The 22,264-nt window shown below is 46.2% G+C and overlaps 1 protein-coding gene across 4 annotated transcripts in view; it reads right to left on the bottom strand.

The window, feature by feature from the left end:
* The window catches only part of LOC106577339 (paladin), a 173,770-nt gene that overhangs the window by 15,118 nt on the left and 136,388 nt on the right, over nt 1-22,264 (bottom strand). For all 4 annotated transcript variants that reach the window (XM_082964976.1, XM_082964975.1, XM_082964978.1 and 1 more), the window contains one exon: nt 6,724-6,879. In XM_082964976.1, coding sequence (XP_082821102.1) covers nt 6,724-6,879 — 156 coding nt within the window. The remainder of the gene's footprint in view (nt 1-6,723; nt 6,880-22,264) is intronic.

Below are 22,264 nucleotides of genomic sequence, written 5' to 3'. Positions count from 1 at the left end.
TGTTGTTTGTGTCGCACTCCTTTACTTTATCTTGGCCAGGTCGCAGTTGTAAATGAGAACTTGTTCTCAACTGGCCTACCTGGTTAAATAAAGGTGAAATAAAAAATCAGTTAAGAACAAATTCTTATTTAAAATGACAGCCTAGGAACAGGGTTCAGGGGCAGAACGACAGATATTTACCTTGTCAGCTCGGGGATTCGATCTAGCAACCTTTCTGTTACTGGCCCAATGCTCTAACCACTAGGCTACCTTCCGCCCCAGGATATAGTGCACTAGTTTTGACCAGAGCCCTATGGTAATAGGGTGCCATTTGGGACACATCCAGAGGCAGTGCAGTCGTACCAACCGTACAGCTAAACCAGCCGTCTTAGTGTTAACATATTGGAACTGTAGATTAATCAATATGTCATGTTTTACTCTACTTCCTCCAAAACGCCTTTAGAACACTACAAACAGACGCTTTCCAAACCTGACCATTTTGACCATGTCCCAAACGGCCATCTATTCCCTCTAGAACACTACAAACAAACGCTTTCCAAACCTGACCATTTTGACCATGTGCCAAACGGCCATCTATTCTCTCTAGAACACTACAAACAGATGCTTTCAAAACCTGTTCTTGTCCCAAACAGCCCTCTATTCCCTTTATAGTGGACTACTTTTCACTACTTAGTCAAAATCAGTGCACTATACTATAAAGGGGTAGGGTGCATTTGGGATTCAGGCATTGATAAGCCTGACATTGATTGGGCTGGAGTGAAAATGAAATGATTGCCTTAAAGCAAAGCTTCCTCATATTAGGTTCAGCACTTCCATCAGTGGTTCTATAGTACAGTAACAGTCAGCTTCCCTCCGTGGTCCTATAGGACGGTAACAGTCAGCTTCCCTCAGTGGTCCTATAGGACGGTAACAGTCAGCTTCCCTCAGACTGGTCCTATAGGACGGTAACAGTCAGCTTCCCTCAGACTGGTCCTATAGGACGGTAACAGTCAGCTTCCCTCAGACTGGTCCTATAGGACGGTAACAGTCAGCTTCCCTCAGACTGGTCCTATAGGACGGTAACAGTCAGCTTCCCTCAGACTGGTCCTATAGGACGGTAACAGTCAGCTTCCCTCAGACTGGTCCTATAGGACGGTAACAGCCAGCTTCCCTCAGACTGGTCCTATAGGACGGTAACAGCCAGCTTCCCTCAGACTGGTCCTATAGGACGGTAACAGCCAGCTTCCCTCAGACTGGTCCTATAGGACGGTAACAGCCAGCTTCCCTCAGACTGGTCCTATAGGACGGTAACAGCCAGCTTCCCTCCGTGGTCCTATAGGACGGTAACAGTCAGCTTCCCTCAGTGGTCCTATAGGACGGTAACAGTCAGCTTCCCTCAGACTGGTCCTATAGGACGGTAACAGTCAGCTTCCCTCAGACTGGTCCTATAGGACGGTAACAGTCAGCTTCCCTCAGACTGGTCCTATAGGACGGTAACAGTCAGCTTCCCTCAGACTGGTCCTATAGGACGGTAACAGTCAGCTTCCCTCAGACTGGTCCTATAGGACGGTAACAGTCAGCTTCCCTCAGACTGGTCCTATAGGACGGTAACAGCCAGCTTCCCTCAGACTGGTCCTATAGGACGGTAACAGCCAGCTTCCCTCAGACTGGTCCTATAGGACGGTAACAGCCAGCTTCCCTCAGACTGGTCCTATAGGACGGTAACAGCCAGCTTCCCTCAGACTGGTCCTATAGGACGGTAACAGCCAGCTTCCCTCAGCTGGTCCTATAGGACGGTAACAGCCAGCTTCCCTCAGCTGGTCCTATAGGACGGTAACAGCCAGCTTCCCTCAGACTGGTCCTATAGGACGGTAACAGCCAGCTTCCCTCAGTGGTCCTATAGGACGGTAACAGCCAGCTTCCCTCAGTGGTCCTATAGGACGGTAACAGCCAGCTTCCCTCAGTGGTCCTATAGGACGGTAACAGCCAGCTTCCCTCAGTGGTCCTATAGGACGGTAACAGCCAGCTTCCCTCAGTGGTCCTATAGGACGGTAACGGCCAGCTTCCCTCAGACTGGTCCTATAGGACGGTAACGGCCAGCTTCCCTCAGACTGGTCCTATAGGACGGTAACAGCCAGCTTCCCTCAGACTGGTCCTATAGGACGGTAACAGCCAGCTTCCCTCAGACTGGTCCTATAGGACGGTAACAGCCAGCTTCCCTCAGACTGGTCCTATAGGACGGTAACAGCCAGCTTCCCTCAGACTGGTCCTATAGGACGGTAACAGCCAGCTTCCCTCAGAGTGGTCCTATAGGACGGTAACAGCCAGCTTCCCTCCGACTGGTCCTATAGGACGGTAACAGCCAGCTTCCCTCCGACTGGTCCTATAGGACGGTAACAGTCAGCTTCCCTCAGACTGGTCCTAAAGGACGGTAACAGTCAGCTTCCCTCAGACTGGTCCTATAGTACGGTAACAGTCAGCTTCCCTCAGACTGGTCCTATAGTACGGTAACAGTCAGCTTCCCTCAGACTGGTCCTATAGTACAGTAACAGTCAGCTTCCCTCAGACTGGTCCTATAGTACAGTAACAGTCAGCTTCCCTCAGACTGGTCCTATAGTACAGTAACAGTCAGCTTCCCTCAGACTGGTCCTATAGTACAGTAACAGCCAGCTTCCCTCAGACTGGTCCTATAGTACAGTAACAGCCAGCTTCCCTCAGACTGGTCCTATAGGACAGTAACAGTCAGCTTCCCTCAGACTGGTCCTATAGGACAGTAACAATCAGCAGACCACCATGGCCTATATCATTATGGAATATGTGAATGCAGGGCTGGCTGTCAGAGATGGACTGATGATGTTTTCATCTAGTTCTTACCTACAGCAAACATATTGCCTTTGCATAAGTATTGCATATTGTGTTGCATAAACACGCACGCACAAGCACTTATCAAACCATTTTAATGTATGGCACAGTGTGAAAGTGTACCTCTCCACGGCTGAAGGATATGAAATCACATGGGCACTCCTGTCTCCCATCGATTCTGTGAAACATGTCGCGTTTCAAGGCATCAGCCAAATAGGACCTCTTACAGTATGTCATAAGAATCTCATATTTCTTGGTTTACCTTTCCCTCTCAGAGTCTTCCTTCAGCCCTAGTTTACCATTCCCCAGCCTCTTCCTTCAGCCCTAGTTTACCATTCCCCAGCCTCTTCCTTCAGCCCTAGTTTACCATTCCCCAGCCTCTTCCTTCAGCCCTAGTTTACCATTCCCCAGCCTCTTCCTTCAGCCCTAGTTTACCATTCCCCAGCCTCTTCCTTCAGCCCTAGTTCACCATTCCCCAGCCTCTTCCTTCAGCCCTAGTTTACCATTCCCCAGCCACTTCCTTCAGCCCTAGTTTACCATTCCCCAGCCTCTTCCTTCAGCCCTAGTTTACCATTCCCCAGCCTCTTCCTTCAGCCCTAGTTTACCATTCCCCAGCCTCTTCCTTCAGCCCTAGTTTACCATTCCTCTTCCTTCAGCCCTAGTTTAGCATTCCTCTTCCTTCAGCCCTAGTTTAGCATTCCTCTTCCTTCAGCCCTAGTTTAGCATTCCTCTTCCTTCCTAGTTTAGCATTCCTCTTCCTTCCTAGTTTAGCATTCCTCTTCCTTCAGCCCTAGTTTAGCATTCCTCTTCCTTCCTAGTTTAGCATTCCTCTTCCTTCCTAGTTTAGCATTCCTCTTCCTTCCTAGTTTAGCATTCCTCTTCCTTCCTAGTTTAGCATTCCTCTTCCTTCCTAGTTTAGCATTCCTCTTCCTTCCTAGTTTAGCATTCCTCTTCCTTCCTAGTTTAGCATTCCTCTTCCTTCCTAGTTTAGCATTCCTCTTCCTTCCTAGTTTAGCATTCCTCTTCCTTCCTAGTTTAGCATTCCTCTTCCTTCCTAGTTTAGCATTCCTCTTCCTTCCTAGTTTAGCATTCCTCTTCCTTCCTAGTTTAGCATTCCTCTTCCTTCAGCCCTAGTTTAGCATTCCTCTTCCTTCAGCCCTAGTTTAGCATTCCTCTTCCTTCAGCCCTAGTTTAGCATTCCTCTTCCTTCAGCCCTAGTTTAGCATTCCTCTTCCTTCAGCCCTAGTTTAGCATTCCTCTTCCTTCAGCCCTAGTTTAGCATTCCTCTTCCTTCAGCCCTAGTTTAGCATTCCTCTTCCTTCAGCCCTAGTTTAGCATTCCTCTTCCTTCAGCCCTAGTTTAGCATTCCTCTTCCTTCAGCCCTAGTTTAGCATTCCTCTTCCTTCAGCCCTAGTTTAGCATTCCTCTTCCTTCAGCCCTAGTTTAGCATTCCTCTTCCTTCAGCCCTAGTTTAGCATTCCTCTTCCTTCAGCCCTAGTTTAGCATTCCTCTTCCTTCAGCCCTAGTTTAGCATTCCTCTTCCTTCAGCCCTAGTTTAGCATTCCTCTTCCTTCAGCCCTAGTTTAGCATTCCTCTTCCTTCAGCCCTAGTTTAGCATTCCTCTTCCTTCAGCCCTAGTTTAGCATTCCTCTTCCTTCAGCCCTAGTTTAGCATTCCTCTTCCTTCAGCCCTAGTTTAGCATTCCTCAGCCTCTGTTTTTTTTCTCTTCTGTTTTGTTGTGCAGTGCCCTGTGTTTTTTTTAAAGGCACCTTTTAATCCAGTGTACTATTATTATTTTATTTTAATTATTTATTGATGTTTAGCAGACAACAAATATTTGTCCAGAAGAACTTAACGGTGGGCTTTGACACATTTTTGTCCCTGGAGGGCGAGACATGTTTATTGGTTGTTTTTATCAACTAGAAGGCCGGAAGAAAAATGTCAACTTCAGTTTTTTAAAGAGTGAATGAACGTGTGCCTCCTAAAAACTCATTACTATCTTCCAAGTATAAAGCACTACATTCAACTGGAACTGACCCTGACCACCCACAAAGGTCAAAACATTTTCTTTAGTAAACAGCTGAAGATTGCATTCTATGATTTTGGATGGGTCCCTGTCAGCCCTGGTCAAAAATAGTTCACTAACTAGGGAATAGTGCCATTTGGGACTCACAACTTGCCTTGAATATAATGACCAACATGACACCCAGGGTGGCTAACGCTCCGCTAGCAGTGGAATGCCCATAGATTCAGTGCTTTACCGTAGGCTGCACAGCTGGCCAAACCAGGACAAGAGACAAAGCACCAAAAACACAGGGTCCCAGACCTTATGGAGTTTAATGTGTGAAGAACCAGGCCACAATAGAACTAGGATAAGCTTGTAAATTCCAGGGGGGAAATCCACATGAAACTCTGCTGACGCTTCAGAGCACACAAACTGGAGGGAGATTTTACCTCGCTTTTTTCCTGCTCCTCTGAGGCCATTTTCACCCAAACACTTACAGTATGACAGCTGGAGAGAATATAGTGTAATATATATTACACACACACACATTGTGGGTAATAGATGTTTTCCCTACTTCAGTTTAATGAACACAGATAAGTGTGGTGGCATCCCAAATGGTACCTTATTCCCTAGTTAGTGAGCTACTTTTGACCAGGCTCTAGTCAAAAGTAGTGCACTATCTAGGGAATAGGGAGCTATTTGGGATTACAACCTGTTGCTTTCGCCACACTTGTGAATAGAATGAAGGCAGCAGCTCCATTTTCTGAATAGATTGATTGATTCTCAGCTGGCCTTTTATAAAGCTGCTGGAATTGAGTCTCGGCTGGCCTTGTATGAAGCTGCTGGAATTGAGTCTCGGCTGGCCTTGTATGAAGCTGCTGGAATTGAGTCTCGGCTGGCCTTGTATGAAGCTGCTGGAATTGAGTCTCGGCTGGCCTTGTATGAAGCTGCTGGAATGGATTCTCAGCTGGCCTTGTATGAAGCTGCTGAAATGGATTCTCAGCTGGCCTTGTATGAAGCTGCTGGAATGGATTCTCAGCTGGCCTTGTATGAAGCTGCTGGAATGGATTCTCAGCTGGCCTTGTATGAAGCTGCTGGAATGGATTCTCAGCTGGCCTTGTATGAAGCTGCTGGAATTGATGAATGTGTCAGTCTGTGAGGAGGTGCGAGGGGTGCAGAGGGGGTTGGTTGTATGTGCCGTGGATCAGATATCCGATAGCCTGGGTCTGGAAACCTGCCACACGTTTCCTCACTGCACAGAAATGGCTGATGGGGTCCTTTTCCTTCATAAGCCACAGCAGCATTATTCTGACATTTCATTGGACCGGTATGGGTCAAAGAAACCTGAAACGGGTAAATCTGACAACTGGATATAAGAATACAACAGAATACAAAAACAATAATAACTGGCCGTTGATGTTGGATTTTATTTTATAAAAAAAGTTAAGATAAAAGTAAATTTAATTCACCTATTTAGTTGATGAATGTGACCAGGTTAAGGGTAATTACATTGAATTTTCTCTCATTGAAAAGCAATTTTCCTAATTGAAAAGCATATTTTTCCCCATGGAAAAGCAAATGGGGGAAAATGTATTTGGTATTGATATTTCAGTTTAGTTCCTGAATTGACTGAAATTAACTATAATTCTCTCAGCCCTGTAGTAATCATAAAGGTAATTCTATTACCTCATTCTGGGTCAGAATTTAATATAGGGTGAGTGTTTCTACTGTTCTGCTGTGTCAATGGGAGGCCAACCCAATGAAGATATATTCTATTCCAGCCCAGTCTAGTCCAGTCTCTTCTATTCTAGGCCAGTGTACGGCCACGTTATTCTACTGTGAGTTGTGCTGTGTGAATGAATAGGAGGCCCACCAACCTGTTGCATCCAGGTGGTAAAGGATCGTTGCCAGGAGTTTTTCTTCTCCAGATGCAGGTAGCTGTTGAAGAGGATCAGGTACATGTAACGCTCCAGATACTGGACACTCTTCAGAAGCAGCTGCTGCACCTCCTTCTCACTCTTACCACTTTTAATCTGCAGGGGAATCATGGAAAGAGGAGAGTCATTATAAAGGGCCCTCCACACCAAGGATGAGAAGTCTAACCATAAAAACATGTTAAGGTTGTTTTAGTTCAAGTGAACAGCAGCGTCCACATTACAACGGTAAATAAAACACGCTGCAGAAGAAACAAGACTATATTTTAGGTGAACTATTCCTTTAATTAATGTTGTGGATCAGACTACTATGAGATTGGGGTGGCAGGTAGCCTAGTGGTTAGAGGCAGGTAGCCTAGTGGTTAGAGGCAGGTAGCCTGGTGGTTAGAGGCAGGGAGCCTGGTGGTTAGAGGCAGGGAGCCTGGTGGTTAGAGGCAGGGAGCCTGGTGGTTAGAGGCAGGGAGCCTGGTGGTTAGAGGCAGGGAGCCTGGTGGTTAGAGGCAGGGAGCCTGGTGGTTAGAGGCAGGGAGCCTGGTGGTTAGAGGCAGGGAGCCTGGTGGTTAGAGGCAGGGAGCCTGGTGGTTAGAGGCAGGGAGCCTGGTGGTTAGAGGCAGGGAGCCTGGTGGTTAGAGGCAGGGAGCCTGGTGGTTAGAGGCAGGGAGCCTGGTGGTTAGATCCAGGGAGCCTGGTGGTTAGATCCAGGGAGCCTGGTGGTTAGATCCAGGGAGCCTGGTGGTTAGATCCAGGGAGCCTGGTGGTTAGATCCAGGGAGCCTGGTGGTTAGAGGGGGGGGGGGCAGGTAGCCTAGTGGTTAGAGGCAGGGAGCCTAGTGGTTAGAGCGTTGGGCCGGTAACCGAAAGGTTGTTAGATTGAATCCCCGAGCTGACAAGGTAAAATAAATCTGTCGTTCTGCCCCTGAACAAGGCAGTTAACCCACTGTTCCTAGACTGTCATTGTAAATAAGAATTTGTTCTTAACTGACTTGCTTAGTTAAATAAAGGTTAAATAAAGATTGACCGCTAGACATATCTCACCTACTTTTGATCAGGGGGACTCATGGGAAAAGAGTCATTATTATGGGTGTGGTCCGATGTCTGTACATTAGTAAACACTGTGTCACTAGCAACGTGAAGCTCATGGGTTCAATTCATCAGGGATCAGATCACACACAGTAAATGTATGTCACTTTGGATAATAGTGTCTTCTCAGTACTACAGTATATAGTGTATTATCATTATATTTCGTGGTGTCTGTTTGGCCAAGCATGAATACAGCACAGCCTGGTGAGAGTAAATCACAGTGCAACCCTTTCAACCAGGCCTTAACAGCCAGGTGACCACATGCCATGATGGAGACCTTTCAGCAGCTAAAAGGTCAGATAGCTGTATGTCTTCTCTAATAGGCTAGAACTGTAGCCAACCATTCAATACCTCTCTACGCACTAATGACTCCTGGGATATAATTTATACCATCTTGGTCTCGGTTGACATTTAACCTTCAGAAATAATAGGTGAGCAAATGGGGGCTACAGTATCAACATGACACTGTCGATAACATAGAACCTTTCCACACTTCATAGGACAAAGAAATTATTTCCTAGGATTTTCAGGGATTCCAGGACTGCACAACAGTGTTTCCGACTCATCAAAAATCTAAATGATTGCCGCCACGGCAAATAAATATGGAACATGAAAAATTATTTCTGCCGAGGCGCACTTTGACGATGCTAGAATTGACTTTTCCTCTGCCAACAAAACGAGTAATGAACAGAGAAATCAGACAACACTATATTACAATAAGTAGTAGATCTACCTTGTCGGCTTGTTGTTGTGTGTTCTATGCGAGATAAATATTCCTCCCGAGGAGCATTTAAGTTATGAATTTCCAATCGCAGGGAAAACTGCATTTTTAATAGTCATTGTTTAAAAAAAAAGGTAGATCCCAGCTTTCCATTCCTACTTTGGTTATTTCGCAACTCCTAAATATGCGCAAACTGCATCATTTTAAACCCAGGGTTTTTAGTAGCAGCATGGTTAAGCATGTTACCACTTTGCAATTTGCTGTGAGTGAATAGGGGAGAGTGGGGCTAAATGTAACACGAGTCAATTTTGGGGTAAATTGGGGTAAAAAGCCAACCTTATTCATTACACTTTGGATGGTGTATCAATACACTCAGTCACTACAAAGTTAGAGGCGTCCTTCCTAACTCAGTTGCAGGAGAGGAAGGAAACCGCTCAGGGGTTTCACCATGAGACCAATGGTGACTTTAAAACAGTTACAGAGTTTAATGGCTGTGATGGGAGAAAACTGAGGATGGATCAACAACATTGTAGTTACTCCACAATACTAACCTAAATGACAGAGTGAAAAGAAGGAAGCCTGAACAGAATACAAATATTCAAAAACATGCATCCTGGGCACTAAAGTAATATTGCACAAAATGTGGTAAAGCAATTCACTTTTTGTCCTGAATACAAAGTGTTAGTAATGTATTGAATTTTCACAGAACATGAGTACCACTCTCCATATTTTCAAGCATAGTGGTGGCTGCATCATGTTATGGGTATGCTTGTAATCGTTTTTCAGGATAAAAAAAATTACGGAATGGCACTAAGTACAGGCAAATCCTAGAGGAAAACCTGGTTCAGTCTTCTTTCCACCAGACACTGGGAGATGAATTCACCTTTCAGCAGGGCAATAACCTAAAACACAAGGCCAAATCTACACTGGAGTGGTTTACCATGAAGACAGTGAATGTTTCTTAGTGGCCGAGTTACAGTTTTGACTTAAATCTCATTTCAAATCTATAGCAATATATGAAAATGGTTGTCTAGCAAAAATATAAACGCAACATGCAACAATTTCTAAAATATTGAGTTACAGTTCATATAAGGAAATCAGTCTATTGAAATAAATTCATTAGGTCCTAATCTATGGATTTCACATGGCTGGGCAGGGGTGCAGCCATGGAGGGCATAGACCAAACCACTTGGCAGCCAGGCTGGATGTAGAGATCCCGTATTCATTCAAACTAAACGGAAGAAAACAGAACGAAACGGGTAGGGACAACCTGAACTTAAGAAGCGCTAATTTGCAACGGAATACTATTTTCTATGGTTTGCTACGGTGTGCACTAATGAATATGACCCAGGAAGTCCCTCTTCCTATTTGTGTGTTCTCCTCCATTTGGTGCAGCAGCAGATCAGTATCAGTGGCCATACATTTTATTTTTTAAAGAACACTCTCTAACTTTATGTCGAACTGAAAAGCCTAACCTAGCAATCAGGCCAACTGAAGAAAAAAAAACATCAGACGGAATACAATGACAAACATTTACCTCGTTCTCTCTCTACGCTGAGTAACCTTGTTAATGGGGTCCTTTTTCAATAACTGGTTACTGGCACCATGGTATCTGCTGACTAGGCTCTTCTAGCAGCGCTACGGTTTCGTCCCAAACTGCAACCTATTCCCTATTTAATCCACTGCTTTTTACAAGGGCCCATAGGGATTATGCTGAAAAATGGTGGACTAAATAGGGAGCCATTTGGGATGTAGGCCATTAGTCAATGTCAGGAACTAAGGTTTTTAATGTGAAGCTTTGATTGCTTTGGGCCTTAAGCTAACCTGGGAACAGAGTACTAATGCTTCAGAGTGTTTGTAGTGGCAAGGTTGGAGGGGAGGTGGGGGGTAGAGGGGTGAGGAGGGACAGGAAGGAATTGAGGGGTGAGGAGGGGGGTAGAGGGGGAGGAGGGGGGAAAGGGGAAAGGGGGGACAGGAGGGAGTTGAGGGGAGAGCAGGGTCTAGTTCCCTGTTGCATCAGCAGTCTGAGCAGAAAGCAGAATGTATTAAGACGGCATGATAATTCATATGTAACTACCAGAATGAGCTGTGTTTGGGGTCTGATAGAAAATGTTGCGAAATTAAATGAATTGCATTTTAAAAAGGTTACACTAACTGTAAAAGGACAAATTAAGAAACATTCTATGGCGCATTAGGGCTAATGAAAACTTGTCCTTTTACAATGTCAACAGGTAATAAATAGGTGGACTGGTGGAAATAAACACCTGCAGATCTGTAGAGTACCAATAAATGGCCTTTTCACGGTTTCACGGAGAGACACCGCCTCCTTGAAGGAGTCAGTGGTACTTCCTGTCCATTCCCAAACAGGGGCGGGAAGAGCGAGAGATCACAGTTTTCCGAGGTTCTATCCCAAATTGAACCCTATTCCCCATATAGTGTCCTACTTGTGACCAGAGAACTAAGACTATATCAAGAGAATAGGGTGCCATTTGGGACGTCAGACTGAGGTTGTTAAACGTTGTGCAGACGTTCCTCAGGGAATCCCCATGGGCCCTGTCGGTGGCCGGCACATGACATAATAAAGGAAAGGCATGTCATATTTTCACCATACTGTAGATGCATTCCTCTCCTCTCCTCTGGACCCCTCTCCTCTGGTCCCCTCTCCTCTCCTATCCTCTGGTCTCCTCCCCTCTCCTCTGGTCCCCTCCCCTCTCCTCTGGTCCCCTCTCCTCTCCTCTTGTCCCTCTCCTCTGGTCTCTTCTGACAGCTGATCTAACTGGACAACACGTGAATCCTGTCTATCTGAGAACCCTGTGAGGCTCATATTCATCAGTGCACAGCGTAGCAAAAACGTTTTTCTACGTAAAAACGAAAACAATATTTTCTTCTTGGTTCAATTCATTAGAAACTAAACGGAAGAAAACAGAACGAAACGGGTAGGGACAACCTGAACTTAAGAAGCGCTAATTTGCAACTGAATAATATTTTCTATGGTTTGCACTAATGAATATGACCCAGGAAGTCCCTCTTCCTATTTCAGTGTGTTCTCCTCTGTTTGGTGCCTATTGAACAGGACCCTGATCCCCCTGTGCACCCTGCCTTCCCAGAAGGCTCTGAGGCAACACTAGTTCAGCATGCTCTCACCCTCCTCTCAACCCTCTCTTCAGCCTGAATATAACACAGCGCCCATTCCTGGCAGACGCGTGTGCTCCAGATAGACACTCACAACACACACACACACACACACACACACACACACACACACACACACAAAGAGCAGCTGTGACTGCACACTTCTTGACACCTCCTTCCATACAACAGAAACATGTTTTCTGCATGCTCCTCGAGGACAACACACACACACACACCATGAATCCCTAAATGAGCATTGAATTAAAAACAGGAAGTCGTCTGTCAATTTGGAGCTGACGTGTTGTTGTTTTTAAAAGCATTAAAATGTTACGTCATATTGACATTGTACCTGACAGCAGACAGAGACAGGCGTCAAGCCATCAACTCACTATCTGTGGATCATGTAAAAGAGTAGAGAAATGCCAGAGGATGATGATGGAGAAACACTAGGATGAAGATGTACAGAAGTGGGAGTAGTCAGAGTCAGTCAGAGCCAGAGTCAGTCAGAGCCAGAGTCAGTCAGAGCCAGAGACCGTCAGTCAGAGAGGCAGAGTCAGTCAGAGACCGTCAGTCAGAGAGTCAGTCAGTCAGAGTCCTCAACTCATCCCTAGTATCCACATAACCTCAGTCATACAGAGAACCCCATGTGGCTCCCACAGATAGGACTAGAGGGTATTAACAGAGACTCTGAGAAAGGGAGAGGCTCAAGTCCATGTGGTCTATGTCCCAAACGGCACTCTATCCCCTATATACACTATATAAGGACTAGAGGGTCATTTGGGGCACGACCAACGACTGTTGTGTGAGCTACTGCTTATACCAGTCCATTAATCCACATGGACTGGATTTAGTAGAAACAGAGATATTACTGATATATACCAGTCCATTAATCCACATGGATTGGATTTAGTAGAAACAGAGATATTACTGATATACCAGTCCATTAATCCACATGGACTGGATTTAGTAGAAACAGAGATATTACTGATATATACCAGTCCATTAATCCACATGGATTGGATTTAGTAGAAACAGAGATATTACTGATATATACCAGTCCATTAATCCACATGGATTGGATTTAGTAGAAACAGAGATATTACTGATATACCAGTCCATTAATCCACATGGACTGGATTTAGTAGAAACAGAGATATTACTGATATATACCAGTCCATTAATCCACATGGACTGGATTTAGTAGAAACAGAGATATTACTGATATACGTCCATTAATCCACATGGATTGGATTTAGTAGAAACAGAGATATTACTGATATATACCAGTCCATTAATCCACATGGACTGGATTTAGATCCCTAAAGATTGGAAAGCTGCCGCGGTCATGCCCCTCTTCAAAGGGGTGACACTCTAGACCCAAACTGTTATAGACCTATATACATCCTGCCCTGCCTCTCTAAAGTCTTCGAAAGCCAAGTTAATAAACAGATTACCGACCATTTCGAATCCCACCGTACCTACTCCGCTGTGCAATCCGGTTTTCGAGCTGGTTACGGGTGCACCTCAGCCTCGCTCAAGGTACTAAATCCTACCAATCCTCGACTTCGGCGATACCATTTACAAAATAGCTCCCAATACTCTACTCAGCAAACTGGATGCAGTCTATCACAGTGCCATCCGTTTTGTCACCAAAGCCCCTTATACCATCCACCACTGCAACCTGTATGCTCTAGTCGGCTGTCACTCGCTACATATTCGTCGCCAGACCCACTGGCTCCAGGTCATCTATAAGTCTATGCTAAGTAAAGCTCCACCTTATCTCAGCTCACTGGTCACGATATCAACACCCACCCGTAGCACGCGCTCCAGCAGGTATATCTCACTGGTCATCCCCAAAGCCAACACCTCCTTTGGCCGCCTTTCCTTCCAGTTCTCTGCTGACAATGACTGGAACTAATTGCAAAAATCGCTGAAGCTGGAGAATTATATTTCCCTCACTAACTTTAAAAATCAGCTATCTGAGCAGCTAACCGATCGCTGCAGCTGTACATAGCCCATCTGTAAATAGCCCACCCAATCTACCTACTTCATCCCCATATTGTTTTAATTGACTTTTCTGCTCTTTTGCACACCAGTATTTCTACTTGCACATCATCATCTGCTCATCTATCACTCCAGTGTTAATTCGCTAAATTGTAATTACTTCGCTACTTCGGCCTATTTATTGCCTTACCTCCTCACGCCATTTGCACACACTGTATATAGACTTTCTTCTTTTCTATTGTGTTATTGACTGTACGCTTGTTTATTCCATGTGAAACTCTGTGTTGTTGTTTGTGTCGCACTGCTTTGCTTTATCTTGGCCAGGCCGCAGTTGTAAATGAGAACTTGTTCTCAGCTAGCCTACCTGGTTAAATAAAGGTGAAATAAATAAATAAAATAAAATAGTAACAGAGATAACACACATTACTGATAGTAGAAAGTTGAGGTATTGACGTTTGAACTCTAGTCTCTCCACTGGGTCTGTTATGAAGAAGGCTGATTCTACAGCACAACTGGATTACAGCAACACTAACAACAGTGTTTACAGTATACAGTTGTTGTTTTACAGTAGCGGAACTGCGATTGTGCAAGGATCCGTACCATTTGAAACAGGTAATGTTAAGGAGGATGAATTCAGTTCCTCTGTTAAACCCCAGAGCTGCACTAGTACACACAGAGGTCTTCCCTTTCTCACACAGGGCTCCATCCTATAAATCACCCTATTCCCTACATAGTACACTGCAGGCCCAGGTCAAAGTAGGGCACCATGTAGGGAATTTAGGTGACATTTGGGATGGAAGCAGAGGGTCTCCGGTAATCCCCTACAGGCATCTCCCCCTCCCCTCCTCTCAGGACAGGAAAGAGCACAGCTGGCTAGAAGAGGGAAACCCTAACCCCGCTTATTAAGCAAAGGAGTGCGAACACACATACACACACGCACACGCACACACACGCTGATCTGTAAACTGGCACAGTGTAAGAAATCCCAATCAATTGAAAAATGTGTGATTTATTAAGTTGAGGGTGGTGACACTGTTGGGGTTAAAATAAAGGCTGGTGACACTGTTGGGGTTAAAATAAGGGTGGTGACACTGCTGGGGTTAAAATAAGGGTGGTGACACTGCTGGGGTTAAAATAAAGGGTGGTGACACTGCTGGGGTTAAAATAAGGGTGGTGACACTGCTGGGGTTAAAATAAGGGTGGTGACACTGTTGGGGTTAAAATAAGGGTGGTGACACTGTTGGGGTTAAAATAAGGGTGGTGACACTGTTGGGGTTAAAATAAGGGTGGTGACACTGTTGGGGTTAAAATAAAGTCTGGTGACACTGTTGGGGTTAAAATAAGGGTGGTGACACTGCTGGGGTTAAAATAAGGGTGGTGACACTGTTGGGGTTAAAATAAAGGGTGGTGACACTGTTGGGGTTAAAATAAGGGTGGTGACACTGTTGGGGTTAAAATAAAGGGTGGTGACACGGTTGGGGTTAAAATAAGGGTGGTGACACTGTTGGGGTTAAAATAAGGGTGGTGACACTGCTGGGGTTAAAATAAGGGTGGTGACACTGCTGGGGTTAAAATAAGGGTGGTGACACTGTTGGGGTTAAAATAAAGGGTGGTGACACTGTTGGGGTTAAAATAAGGGTGGTGACACTGCTGGGGTTAAAATAAGGGTGGTGACACTGCTGGGGTTAAAATAAAGGGTGGTGATACTGCTGGGGTTAAATTAAGGGTGGTGATACTGCTGGGGTTAAAATAAGGGCTGGTGACACTGCTGGGGATAAAATAAGGGTGGTGACACTGTTGGGGTTAAAATAAGGGTGGTGACACTGCTGGGGTTAAAATAAGGGTGGTGACACTGCTGGGGTTAAAATAAGGGTGGTGACACTGTTGGGGTTAAAATAAGGGTGGTGACACTGTTGGGGTTAAAATAAGGTCTGGTGACACTGTTGGGGTTAAAATAAGGGTGGTGACACTGCTGGGGTTAATAAGGGTGGTGACACTGCTGGGGTTAAAACAAGGGTGGTGTGGAGAGAGTCTGCTCTTTATTTATAGCTGTGTGTCTCACTAATCGCTGAGTTGTGTCATTGTCCTCTTGGTGTCCATCAAGGATTAATGACAAAGGTTCAAGTTGAATTAATGAGCAGAAGGTATTAAAATTATACTTGACATTCACTTTTAATGACCAGGAGCACCTATTCCCTTTTTATAGGGCACTACTTATAACCAAGAGCACCTATTCCCTTTTTATAGGGCACTACTTATAACCCTATAAAGGGAATAGGTCCTCCTGGTTATAACCAGGGCCCATAGGGTTCTAGTCTGAAGTCATATATGGTGGGCCAGTGGGACAAATACAGGCTGTTTGAACAGAGGCAGTCAGAAGTTGAGGGATGAAGCGTTCCCCTTCCCCTACCTTTCTAATAAGGATACAGAGAGAGAGACACAGAGAGAGAGACACAGAGAGAGAGACACAGAGAGACAGAGAGAGAGAGACAGAGAGTGAGAGACAGACAGACAGACAGACAGACAGACAGACAGACAGACAGACAGAGACTACAGTAGTAGTACTTAATCTGGGGTCGATTGAGCTTGCCTTGTGAGATGGAACCAATAAAAAACTCCCAGAGCGGCAAACCCCGTCCATCTGGCACTCCAGGCAGGCTAAAACAAACCCCGTCCATCTGGCACTCCAGGCAGGCTAAAACAAACCCCGTCCATCTGGCACTCCAGGCAGGCTAAAACAAACCCCGTCCATCTGGCACTCCAGGCAGGCTAAAACAAACCCCGTCCATCTGGCACTCCAGGCAGGCTAAAACAAACCCCGTCCATCTGGCACTCCAGGCAGGCTAAAACAAACCCCGTCCATCTGGCACTCCAGGCAGGCTAAAACAAACCCCGTTCATCTGGCACTCCAGGCAGGCTAAAACAAACCCCGTCCATCTGGCACTCCAGGCAGGCTAAAACAAACCCCGTCCATCTGGCACTCCAGGCAGGCTAAAACAAACCCCGTCCATCTGGCACTCCAGGCAGACTAAAACAAACCCCGTCCATCTGGCACTCCAGGCAGGCTAAAACAAACCCCGTCCCTCTGGCACTCCAGGCAGACTAAAACAAACCCTGTCCATCTGGCACTCCAGGCAGACTAAAACAAACCCCGTCCATCTGGCACTCCAGGCAGACTAAAACAAACCCTGTCCATCTGGCACTCCAGGCAGACTAAAACAAACCCTGTCCATCTGGCACTCCAGGCAGGCTAAAACAAACCCCGTCCATCTGGCACTCCAGGCAGGCTAAAACAAACCCCGTCCATCTGGCACTTCAGGCAGACTAAAACAAACCCCATCCATCTGGCACTTCAGGCAGACTAAAACAAACCCCGTCCATCTGGCACTCCAGGCAGACTAAAACAAACCCCGTCCATCTGGCACTCCAGGCAGGCTAAAACAAACCCTGTCCATCTGGCACTCCAGGCAGGCTAAAACAAACCCCGTCCATCTGGCACTCCAGGCAGACTAAAACAAACCCCGTCCATCTGGCACTCCAGGCAGACTAAAACAAACCCCGTCCATCTGGCACTCCAGGCAGGCTAAAACAAACCCCGTCCATCTGGCACTCCAGGCAGGCTAAAACAAACCCCGTCCCTCTGGCACTCCAGGCAGGCTAAAACAAACCCCGTCCATCTGACACTCCAGACAGACTCAAATAAATCTTTCAAGTGTTAGAAAGATGTCAAATAGAATTTGAACTCAGGTCTGCTGAGAGGACCTAGTATGTGGACTGAGAGGCTCTGTATGTCTGCTCCTGGACATATGGACTCAATTAGCAGGCCCCGGGGTTGCCGAGGTAAAAAGGCCACTCAGAGTTCCTCTGTAATGGCCCTGCCCACCCAGATTAGCACAAGCATCCATTCATCAGTCCCCTACAGAGGATACCTCCTCTCCTTCTAGTCCCCTACAGAGGATACCTCCTCTCCTTCTAGTTCCCTACAGAGGATACCTCCTCTCCTTCTAGTCCCCTACAGAGGATACCTCCTCTCCTTCTAGTCCCCTACAGAGGATACCTCCTCTCCTTCTAGTTCCCTACAGAGGATACCTCCTCTCCTTCTAGTCCCCTACAGAGGATACCTCCTCTCCTTCTAGTCCCCTACAGAGGATACCTCCTCTCCTTCTAGTCCCCTACAGAGGATACCTCCTCTCCTTCTAGTCCCCTACAGAGGATGCCTCCTCTCCTTCTAGTCCCCTACAGAGGATGCCTCCTCTCCTTCTAGTCCCCTACAGAGGATACCTCCTCTCCTTCTAGTCCCCTACAGAGGATACCTCCTCTCCTTCTAGTCCCCTACAGAGGATACCTCCTCTCCTTCTAGTCCCCTACAGAGGATACCTCCTCTCCTTCTAGTTCCCTACAGAGGATACCTCCTCTCCTTCTAGTCCCCTACAGAGGATACCTCCTCTCCTTCTAGTTCCCTACAGAGGATACCTCCTCTCCTTCTAGTCCCCTACAGAGGATACCTCCTCTCCTTCTAGTCCCCTACAGAGGATACCTCCTCTCCTTCTAGTCCCCTACAGAGGATACCTCCTCTCCTTCTAGTCCCCTACAGAGGATGCCTCCTCTCCTTCTAGTCCCCTACAGAGGATGCCTCCTCTCCTTCTAGTCCCCTACAGAGGATACCTCCTCTCCTTCTAGTCCCCTACAGAGGATACCTCCTCTCCTTCTAGTCCCCTACAGAGGATACCTCCTCTCCTTCTAGTCCCCTACAGAGGATACCTCCTCTCCTTCTAGTCCCCTACAGAGGATACCTCCTCTCCTTCTAGTCCCCTACAGAGGATACCTCCTCTCCTTCTAGTCCCCTACAGAGGATACCTTCTCCCTGCCTCCTCTCCTTCTATGTAGTTATATTTCTGTAATTACAGTTTTTCACTCAGGAGGAGGGGTTTAAGAGTTTAAGGATAAATCATAAGAGGACAAAGTCCATTCATGGCCAGAGCACGCCACTTCACCATAATGACGTGCGACTGCTATTTCTTCTAAAGGCATTGAGAATGAATCAAGTTCATTGGAACAGTTTCTCTTTATAACGAGTCTAGAAACTAAAAGACCTTCAAGCGTTCTAATGTTATGTTCCGGTTCTACTCATTACATGGAACAATAGAACAGTACATTAGTGCATAGACAGGTCTGAAAGAAACTGCATTCAAGTCCGCTCAGCAGCCACGTGAGGTCTGCCAGCCACCAATGGAATGGAATCAATGCTAATTTCCAGGAAACCACACTACCACTTCCTCAGATGTCCTTCCAGGTGTTATTATATAGACATTGTGTAGGTCCCTGTACAGTTGGTGTTCAATCTGTGTAACAATGCATGTCCAAAATGGCCCCCTACCACCTACATAGTGGTCAAAAGAAGGGCATTATATATTTATATTGTATTTATTTTTTGATTTTTTTAATCCCAGGCCCCCGTCCCTGCAGGAGGCTTTTTGGTAGGCCGTCATTGTAAATAAGAATTTGTTCTTAGCTGACTTTCCTAGTTAAATAAAAAACGATATAGGGAATAGTGTACCATTTGGACACTGACTTGCTCTCCCCTCACCTACTCTCATTGTGAGCTGAGGGTTAAGGACCTCATTTAATAAAAGGCTCAATTAAATGAATACAAAAGCTCAAATCACATCACTGTAGATAAAAGGAACATTTAGACCTAGGCAACATCCCAATTGGCACCCTATTCCCTATATAATTCCCTATATAATGCACCCGGTAGTGCACTATGTAGGTGACAGGGTGCCATTTGGGTCACAGCCTTAGTGATTCCCTTGTCTGTTTAATTTCCTGTCCATGGTTAACAAGTCGTCTAGAGTAACACAGACCTGCGTCACGACTTATACTGGCTTCTCTATTGTGCAACAGGGAACATCAATGGAGGAGCACATTCAGTAAACCTACTAAAGGTGGATTTCTTTTGTGTGTATTTTTTTAATTCATTTATTTATATTTCTGGGAATTGGAACAGTTTTGAGACCACCAAAGAACGCCATGTGTGACCCTGTTTTAGGCCACTGCAGGAAAGGGTTTTAATGCCACTTCATTGACTTCCACAAGGACGTCATTTCTGACTACTATATTGAACCAGGACAATGGAACAGGAAAATAGGAACTCAAAAAGGCTGATAATCCAAAGTACTATACTTCAAAATCAAAAAAGATTGTCGGGACCCATTGTCGTCTGGAGTGGCAGTTCAATCAGCTCCTAAAGATCAAACTCTGCTGTTAATGACATGACCTACTGAATATGGAGAAAGGTCAAAGGTTACCACACAAGAAGAAGGAAAGAAACATGCAGCAATATTTGAATTGACAGGCCTCATTCCTACTCACACACACACACAGTGTCAAACGAACACACACACACACACACACACACACACACACACACACACTGCGGTGCATAGAAGTGTCAGATCCAGCGGTCTTGGAGCCCATAAGAGCCTCGGTTGTTCTGTGCTTGACAGTAATGGAATCCCATCCCTCTCACTGTGCCACTTTATTTTAGCATCGACACGGGATAAAGTTTTCCCTCTGGCAAGGTTGTTCACGTCCCCGAGGTTGTTCATGTCCCCGGGTCTCTGCCCCCTGCTGCCCCAGTCTCGCCCCTCACCATCCACGTCAATGTAGTCAGTCACCATCCACCTCAATGTAGTCAGTCACCATCCACCTCAATGTAGTCAGTCACCATCCACCTCAATGTAGTCAGTCACCATCCACCTCAATGTAGTCAGTCACCATCCACCTCAATGTAGTCAGTCACCATCCACCTCAATGTAGTCAGTCACCATCCACCTCAATGTAGTCAGTCACCATCCACCTCAATGTAGTCAGTCACCATCCACCTCAATGTAGTCAGTCACCATCCACCTCAATGTAGTCAGTCACCATCCACCTCAATGTAGTCAGTCACCATCCACCTCAACGTAGTCAGTCACCATCCACCTCAACGTAGTCAGTCACCATCCACCTCAACGCAGTCCGTCACCATCCACCTCAACGCAGTCCGTCACCATCCACCTCAACGCAGTCCGTCACCATCCACCTCAACGCAGTCCGTCACCATCCACCTCAACGCAGTCAGTCACCATCCACCTCAACGCAGTCAGTCACCATCCACCACAACGCAGTCAGTCACCATCCACCACAACGCAGTCAGTCACCATCCACCTCTTTTCACTTTTTAACCTTTCCTACTACAGAGATAATATATAGACATAGCAGCCATGGACCTAGTTATAGTAAACAGGGACCAGAACCAGACATGGACCTAGCTACAATACAGTAAACAGGGACCAGACATGGACCTAGCTACAGTACAGTAAACAGAACCAGACATGGACCTAGCTACAGTACAGTAAACAGAACCAGACATGGACCTAGCTATAGTACAGTAAACATGGAACAGAACCAGCCATGGACCTAGTTACGGGAGGACCACATGGTTCCCATGCGAGGGGAGACACATCAAGAAGCTGGACTGATGGGCAGGGTGAGGTAAAGCCCAGTCATCCCCCCACAGACAGGCAGGGAGTGAGGGCTCCACAGACCAAGCAAGTCCTGCCTGAAACCCCAGGCAGTCTGGACACCCTCATCCACAGACACTTTTTCATAAACACCACCATTTTTCTAAAAATAACCCCAGCCAGAGAGCCAGTCAGCCAGCCAGTCAGTCAGCCAGCCAGACAGTCAGTCAGTCAGCCAGCCAGACAGTCAGTCAGCCAGAGAGCCAGTCAGTCAGTCAGCCTGTCAGCCAGCCAGACAGAGAGCCAGTCAGCCAGCCAGACAGTCAGTCACAGTCAGCCAGCCAGCCAGAGAGCCAGACAGCCAGACAGTCAGTGACAGTCAGCCAGAGAGCCAGACAGTCAGCCAGCCAGCCAGCAGGGTAATTAAAGCTATATATTATCTGGCCTCAAGCTGCAGAGCTGATCTTTTATGGATCATCATAGCGGTTTTAAAAGGAGCACAGAGCCTCTGGATGGAACCAGCCAGGCAGAAGAGAGATCGTCCCAAATGGCACCCTATTCCCTACATAGTGCACTACTTTTGACCAGAGCCCTATTGGTAGTGTTCTATGTAGGGAACAGGATACCATTTGGGACATATTCAGAGAGTGGATGGAGATTAAATTTCTTTACGTTAATGATTTTCACAGATATAGTCCTTTCACCTCTTTTTCCAGTCGCCGGCCGTGCTGCTGCTGATGAAATCACAGATGTCCGTGTCCTAGACGGCACCCTATATTCCCTATATAGTGCACTACTTTTTATGAGAACCCTATGCGGGTTCTTGTCAGAAGTAGTGCACTACGTAGGGAATAATGGGTGCCATTTGGGACATGATCAGAGTTAGGAACAGGAGGGGCCAGGAGCGCAGCAGCTGAGTGGGTCCTGATATACATCTATCTGGAGGAATGTTCCTATCATATCCTGCCTGAAGAATGAATGTGAAAAGAGAGCTGGTGGAAACAATAGGAACTGTTTAACATTGCCATTAGGTTACAAACGTC

The sequence above is a fragment of the Salmo salar genome, chromosome 18 (assembly GCF_965601325.2).
Source record: "Salmo salar chromosome 18, fSalSal1, whole genome shotgun sequence".
In the NCBI taxonomy this organism is placed as follows: Eukaryota; Metazoa; Chordata; class Actinopteri; order Salmoniformes; family Salmonidae; genus Salmo; species Salmo salar.
This window is presented reverse-complemented; position numbering and strand designations above follow the sequence as displayed.